Source organism: Mus pahari, chromosome 5 (genome assembly GCF_900095145.1).
Source record: "Mus pahari chromosome 5, PAHARI_EIJ_v1.1, whole genome shotgun sequence".
NCBI classification, from domain to species: Eukaryota; Metazoa; Chordata; class Mammalia; order Rodentia; family Muridae; genus Mus; species Mus pahari.
The window spans coordinates 148,151,302-148,159,283 of NC_034594.1; the positions used below are offsets into that span (position 1 = coordinate 148,151,302).

Genomic DNA, 7,982 nt, shown 5'->3' on the forward strand with positions numbered 1-7,982 from the left:
AAAAAAAAAAAAAAAAAAAAAAAAACTATATTAGAGGGTCACAGCCTCAGGAAGGTTGGGAACCACCCAGATCTAGATCTTCCCTCCCACTTGTACCTACCTCCTACGAGATTCTTCCAGTTAAGGATGCTAACCACCACAGGAAATTAAAAAAGGAAACGTGGTGCTCCATCCTGCTCTTGAACACCTTCCTTGAAACACTAGGGTTTTTTTTTTTTTTTTTTTTTTCCTATCCAGAAATAAGAATCTTAGTGTAAAGCCTCTTGGTGCTCTTCTGATGAAAGACGGCTGTAGCCTCCATGGAAAAACTATCCCTGAGCCTCCCTACCCCGCTCTTTCATCCATGAAGCCCATCCCTTCGGGGAAGCCATTTCCAAGCCACTGACTAACACCATCTTAGAACGCAGAAGAAACGGCGTCATGGGGATACCTCAGCTGTGATCCTACCTTTCAGGGTCTGAGGGCCACCGCTACCTATTAGCTCTGTGCATGGGACATATCTATGACATTTAGCCTATAGGTGGTTCAGTGGAGGGCCCCTGGACAGAATGTTCTAAAGACATCCCGTAACTTGAGGAGAAGTCCTTCAAATGAACCATATTATAGTTTTCTACATTGTTCATCTGTCCACACTGTTCCGTTTAGCATTCTTCGTGCCACTCTCATCCTTGCTGTATTAGTTGGCATTTCTAACTTTTGATAACAAATGTTGCTTCCAATGGCTGGAGGAAAATGAGGCGTTTGCATGTGGGAACAACCATAATAATATCAAGAGGCCAGTCACCATGGCTAAGCTAAGCACCAGCCATAGAGGTGAAAGCCTTGCTCTCGGCAAACCAAGTTGTGTTATTTCACAGAGCTAGGTGAATCTGAGAAGGAAGTAAGGAGGGAATCTCTCAGCAGGTAGAATGATGAGTGAGATGAAGCCAGGGTCACTGTGTGCTACCATAGCGTCCCGAGGCTTACTGGAGATTCTAACTAGAGTTTATCTTTACCCACAGATGAGGGTTCAGACCAGCACCAATGTTACAGTAAGTACATTAAAGTATTTTAAATGTAACTCAGAGTTAGGGCTGGGATGATGACTCTTCCAGAGGTACTCAAATCTCCACAAAGTGCCTACTTGAAGAGGATCTGCTTATAAGGGTTGGAGAGAGGCCTCAGGGGTATGGTGATTGCTATGCAAATGAGAACTGAAGTTGGAATCCCCAGGATCCATGTAAAGCTGGACCCTGTAGTGAATGTCTGTTATCCCCATGCTTCTATGAGGATAAGATGGGAGTGGGAACGGGAGAAATCCAGGATGCTCAAAGATCAGTGAGGTTGCTATATGCAGCATCAATCAGTAAGAGACTGTGTCTCTCCAACAGGAAGGAAGGTAAGGACTGACAACTTGGGGTTGTCCTGTGACCTCCACATGCATATCATTGACATTTGCTTTACGGATCTCACACATAAACACACGAACACACACCTTACACAAAGGCTTTTAAATCTTGTTTTTAATGATATTTAAATTTTACATTGTAAATTCACATGTATTGACTAGGCTCAAAACTGAGCCTTGAATAATAGCAGAGACCCAAGTGTTCCTTCCTGGAGTTCAGTTATCCGCCGAGGATCGCTGGGACGCTAGCTACTTCTTGGAATTTTAATTAAAAGCTTCTGCATTTTAATTTAATGCTGTTTTAACAACATTGACACCCCAAATTATGAGAACAACATGGACATAACTTGAGAACATTTTTTTTCAGCATGAAAATGCCATAGAAATTTGAGTACAATTTTGTAATTCATTTGTTGCATGTATCTAGCAAGGACAGTAGTAACCTTGCAGCAGATGGCCAACAGCACTGTCTTGCTTTCTGATCCACCCCCTACCCTGAGGATTTATGAGAGATGGATGGGGGGGGGATATGCTGGAGGTTTGGGGGTTTTGTTTTGTTTTATCCCCATTTTCGTGCACCCAATGAATGCCCTAAACTACCAGCAGGTAACACACCACATGGTAAGGGAGGCAGGGTTCTTATTAAACCTCTCAGCCTCCTTTTCTGTTCCAGAACTAACCCATTGGGAGTCCTGGTGGGTTTCTGAAAAATTCAAGCCCCCGAAGACGTTTCTGGCATTCCAGGCAATCCAGGCTGCCTAACCTCACCTGATGCTCACGCTGTTACAGCTTCCTGACTTGCCTCTTGACCCAAGAAAGATCAGTTTGTGATCAGATAGATCACTGATCACTACAGGAGCTTTTCAAAATGAAAGTGTTAGCAGGCAGCAGGGCGGAGCAGATGCTGAATCACAGCCAGGAGTCTGGTTGCCCATGTAAATAAAAGGGCTCAGTGATATGGATGGTGGAAGTGCTGACTGCTCACCCAGGGGCCTTGTTCTTCTAAGAAGCAAATTCCTAACTAGCTGAGTCGGTCTGGTCTCCAGCTAATGATACTAAGAAACAAAGTGGATTGGAGAGCCCTTTTCTTTATGTGGCCCAGAGGGGAAGCACGTAGGCTCTGCTGCCAGATGGGACTTCTAATATCAATAACCTACTTCCTGCTATGTAATACCTTGGAGTGGAAGGGAAAAAATGTGATTCCCAATCCCCCAGACCCCTCTGTCTTGTGGTACTGGGGACTACACCTAGGACCTGGCCCATGCTAGATAAATGCTCTACGACTTGAGTGTCACCCTTAGTCTCATACCCTTCAACTCTATGCTTTTCTATCAGGATACCTCCTGGATTACAGGCTGCGATTACCTCGGCCAGCTAAAGCGAATTGTTGCCACCACTGAGAGGACCATTATTGTCTGGGATTATAAAGCTCAAGGGAGCAGCCAGGTACCGTGCCAGGAGAAGTGGTAGTAAGAAATGAGAAGAGCACGTGTTTGAGACCTTGAAGGACATGAGCCTGGCCACTGTGTAATGAGTATCTGTTATAACATGAGAGATGTCACTGAGTGACCTCTACAATGGTGTTCAGCATCAGTACCCAGGAATGCTGTATTATTTCAGAATTTCATTCAGGTCTCGTTTTTGTTCTGAATTTTGAGAGTAAAGGGGTAATTCTTTTGGTTTCTGTCGCTGTTATTGAGTTTGAGTTTTATTTTGTTTTCTGAGCCTGGAAGGCAGGAGGTTGGTCTTTCCACATGGTACAGTCTAGTCTTTCCCCGCACAGATGCCTCCAAGGATTCCCTTGCTGCCAGATCAAACTCCTTCTACAAATCCAAGCATCACCTTTTTGGTTATGCCTGTCATCAAGTCCAAAGCCTCTCTCCCCAGCCCAGCATCCTTAGGGAAGCGTACTTTATAAAGCCCCCCAGGGCTGTAGCCTACTCAGAAACCCTCATTTATCTCAGAACCCTACGCCCACAGTCTGCACTTGGTGCTCACTTGTTTGGGCTCTCCTGACTGCACACTTGATTTTTTAACTCAGAGAAATGTCTTCCTTATCTCTAAGGGATTCCCTTCTCTCCACATCCTGCTGGCAACCTAGGTGGGCTATCTGAGCACAGTGGTCCCCTGCCCCCTGCTAGCTTCCTGAGGTAGCCTTCAACTTAGGAAGATGTCTCTGCCCTTCCTGCTGCATGTTCCAAGCCATAGGGTATCACCATAGAATAGAACCTGCAAGCTCCGCTGAGCTCTGAGTGGCTGGCTGAGCTAACCTTCAGTCTGCACCTGCCCTTGTGGGCTCAACCTTACATTCCTCACAGCATGCCTCCATTTCCCTAGTCTCCTCAGACCTCTCCCCTCTTGCTGTGTCCTCCCTTTTTCACTTCTCCTCCCGTCTATCCCCTGCTATTCCCCCCTCCCTGCTTCCCTCCCCTCCCTCTCTTGACCATGCTTGTATCTGACACCCCAGCTCCTGTTTGACAGTCTCTTCCCTCTCTACCCTTTTCAACGTTAAACTTCTAAGCTGGAACTACTTCCCCCTTTGACACTCATCTTCTTTATATATCTTTCTATCAGTATAGGTCCCAGATCAAAGGTCACCCCGCCCCATCATACCCCACTACCACCTTTGCCCACATAACCTGAAGTGGCCTCACCTGTCCACAGCACTGGGCACCGTCTTTCTCTCTGGCTTCCTTTCTTGCAGGGTAGCTTCCACAGAGTGATAACTTTGTTGGGCTCATCCTGTACAGTCATGCCTGAAATAATGTTTGCACCTAGTTAGTGGTCACTGCACATTAGCCGATGGATCAATGGGCCTCTAAAGAATAAATCATAGAAATCTGAGTCTACGTTGCTTCTCTCTTAGGACACTGAGTTCTGGAGAAACAGTAAAACCTGCCTATCTTAGTGAACTCTCTAACAATTTAGAGTCACATTGCAAGAACTTGTTGCATATGTATGGATAAAAATGGAAGTTCCGATACTTTTCTCTTAGTAATTCCTTATCAAACCTATGAATATTACCTAGTGCCGATGAGACTCCTTGACTTCCAACCCTGAGCACTCCACAAATAGGCACAGTGGTATACACCTGGAATTCCAGCACTTGGAAGGCACAGGCAGGAAGGTCAGGGGGTTAAGATTTTTCTAGAATACATAGGGAGTTTGAGGCCAGTTCAGAATTTCCTTACAATGTCAAGAAAAGGCATTCCGGGTCACACGGGTAGCACTCTCCAAGATCCCCATCCTCACCCGGCCCAAGGGAGTAGCTCCCCTTCTTTTCATATGAGACACCCCAAAGTACTGAGCTGGTTCACAGCTTTAACCTTTATTTGGTTATTTTTTGCCCAGACTTTCCAAATTCTTGTATCACTGTTGGATCTTAAATGAGAAACAGCACAGAAAAAAATAATAATGAAGACAACTTTTTTTCTTTATCCCTCCCCTCCCCTCCCCTCCCCTCCCTGTCTGCGTGTGTGTGTGTGTGTGTGTGTGTGTGTGTGTGTGTGTGATACTGGGGGTGGAACTCGGAACCTTGTGCATGCAGAACAAGGCCTCTGCTACTGAGGATCCCAGTAATATGTGTTCCTAAGCGTGTAACTAATTCAAGCCTGCCTCTGGTTTCAGGAGCACTACTTTGTCATCAAGCCCATGGACCACTGCCTGCTCTGTGTGTGCGTGGTGCCCCTGCCTGATCAGCTCTGCAAGGATGACATTCTCCTGGGAGACGACGGTGGGTTTGTGAACAAGTTCACCGTGAGCAGTGATGACTTTGGATTAAAGCAGGCAAAAACCAAAAAGAAATTACAAACTCAGGTCCTTGACTCTAAGAACTTTAAAAGGTAAGGGCATTTCCTGAATAAATACTCCATTGTTCTAATAATTATAGACATTGTTGGGTTAGATGCACATACAGTGAAATGATATGCAAGGCCCTCAGTATTTTTGAGAGCCAAAGCTAAATAAGGAATGTCTAATCTAGCTTGGAGGTACACACTATAATTCCACTCCCTGAGAGGCAGAGGCAGAGGCAGAAGAATCATGAGCTTGAGGCTAGCTTGGGCTGCATAGTAAATTCCAGGCCAGCTTGAGCTAAATAGCAAGACTTTATTTCAATAAATATAAAAACAAAGGAAGAAATGCTTTTCATCTGAAAAAACTTCGAAGATAATAAGGAAGGCATAATTAGTAACTGAAATTTCATTTAAATGCTGTTGGCAGCTAAAATCTATAGTTTTTATATATAGGTATATGACAGATTGAGTTAAAGAGTGAAATCTTATTTTAAAAACCCTATACAATGTACATTTATGCATATTTATGACTACTTCATAGCAATTGAATGCAAATAGATGCTTTTTTTTTTTTTTTTTTTTTTTTTTTTCTTTTTCTCACGACAAACAACTCCTATGAAATTCTTTCAGTGAAATTAAAAAAAAAAAAAAAGGTTAACACTCCACCTATGACTGAGATTAATGAAGGGACAGTCATAGACTGCCCCTGCCCCAAGTCCAGTTAAAAAAAAAAATTTTTTTTTTNGCTGGGATTAAAGGTGTGTGCCACCACGCTCAGCTCTTAGATGCATATTTTAAAAAAATAATTTGATAGATTTGATTACCAAATTAGGCTTCTTAAATCTCAAAAGAATACATTTAAAAAGTAAAATATTCTGTAATAAATATTTGTTACAAATACGAAAGACAGGAGTTGATACTCTTTAATAGATCTCAAAGTTCAATTTAAAAAAAAAAAAAAAACAATTCTCAAAGTTCAATTAAAATCAATTCCCCTCCGCTGAAGAGATGATTCAGTACTTAGAAGTATGTACTCCTCTAGAAGAGGCCAGAAGTCAGTTCGCATTACCCATGTTGGGCATCTCACAAATGCCAGAATTTCAGCTTCAGGGGACCAGACACCCTCTTCCAGCCTCAGTTGGCAACTGTACTTGCATGAACATACACATTCATTATTATTTTAGTACTTATGTATTTGTTCATGACCATTGCTCAATTAATCATTGCTGTCTTGAAATAGGATTAGCCTTGTTGCTGAAACGCTAAGAATAATGTAGTCGGGAAATCAGCTCCATTTCCTACCCTTTACATCTGGCTGTGTTATGTAGTCGCTGTATGGTGTGCTGTTCTGTTCACTATGGGCATATTTCAGTCACTACAGGCACAGAGAGTATAACCTTTTCTCCACCAAGAGGTGGGTCACTTGTCAGAAAAGTCCACAGACTGTTGTCAGTTCCTCTTCCCATTAGATATATCGGAAGTAAGAATGGGGGGTGAGAGGAATTTAAGGACTCAGTATGGTAGAATGAATGTGATCCTACTGCTCCCCGAGGAGATAATCTACAGACAGGTGGTCACTATGCCATCTAGTTAAATCTATAAGACTCAAGTGTAGATACAGATTGAGTATTGAGTCATTTTCTTCCTCCAAGAGATCCTAAAACCTTTAGAATGAAAAAGGGTAAGGCTAGAAGGGCAGTTAAATTTTGAAGCCATCATAAAGGTGTTGAAGTTGACATTCTTTGAATTTTCTAACTTTGAGTCAGTAATGATGTGGGTCAGAAAACAGTGGCATTTGGAACACTGTACTTAGAACACAGTAATTAGAAAATTAACCGATATCAAAAATGAAACTCTAGGATTGGAAGAAAAAGAAAAGCAGCTCTCCTCTACTGTGTTTCCCTGCATAGTGTACAACACTGATGCCTGGGGTCATGAATGTGTCTGCTCTAGGAGAAGCCATGTGATATCCAGAATCTTATGCTAATCATGTCTGGATGCTTAGAGTCTTTTCACTAAAGCAAGGATAAGATTGCCAATACTCTACTCAGATCCTTGTAGATTATTTGCTTCTTTCAGTTCCTGTTCTCGTCATTGTGACAAGGTACCTGAAAAACTAACGTTAGGAAGGAAGGCTGTGTTTTGGCTTCAGGTTTAGAAGGGATACAGTTCATTGTGTGATACAGCCCATTATGGTGAGACCTCCACTATGGTGAGACCTCTGTCCATCATGGTGAGACTTCTATCCATCATGGTGAGGTGAGAGAACCATAAGTTTGTCACATGTCTGCTCTCAAGGAGCAGAGGATGACAAGTGCAGAGGCTCATGCTTTTATTCCAGGATTCCAGCCCATGGAACTGTGTCACCACATTCGGGGTGGTCTGTCCTTCCTCAGTCAAACCCCTCTTCACATACATATCTACAGATTTGTTTCCTAAGTGATCGAAAATCCAATCAACTTGAGTCACACCTTTACTGCTGGAGTCATAGCTCAAGTTTTGACAAAAGTCTTGCAATGTTATTATTATTATTATTATTATTATTATTATTATTATTATTATTACTTTAAATGTGGTAGATTGAGAAGTTGACCAGCTGAAAACAGTGTGGAGCATAGGGCTACAGTGAACCTGTAGACTTAGCACACAGTTCAGGGTTACAGTATGATTTGATCCAAATGAAATGCTGAATAGAAAGAAAATGGTGCATGCCTTTAATCCCAGCACTCGGGAGGCAGAGGCAGGTGGATTTCTGAGTTCAATACCAGCCTGGTGTACAAGTGAGTTCCAGGACAGCCAGA

General features: G+C 42.9%; 1 protein-coding gene across 2 annotated transcripts in view; it reads left to right on the top strand.

Annotated features, from left to right (window-relative positions):
* Positions 1–7,982, top strand: part of Wdr64 (WD repeat domain 64) — a 118,842-nt gene that overhangs the window by 25,019 nt on the left and 85,841 nt on the right. For both annotated transcript variants that reach the window (XM_021199133.1, XM_029539220.1), the window contains exons 5-7: positions 1,002–1,031; positions 2,723–2,833; positions 5,015–5,229. In XM_021199133.1, the coding sequence (XP_021054792.1) occupies positions 1,002–1,031; positions 2,723–2,833; positions 5,015–5,229 (356 nt within the window). The remainder of the gene's footprint in view (positions 1–1,001; positions 1,032–2,722; positions 2,834–5,014; positions 5,230–7,982) is intronic.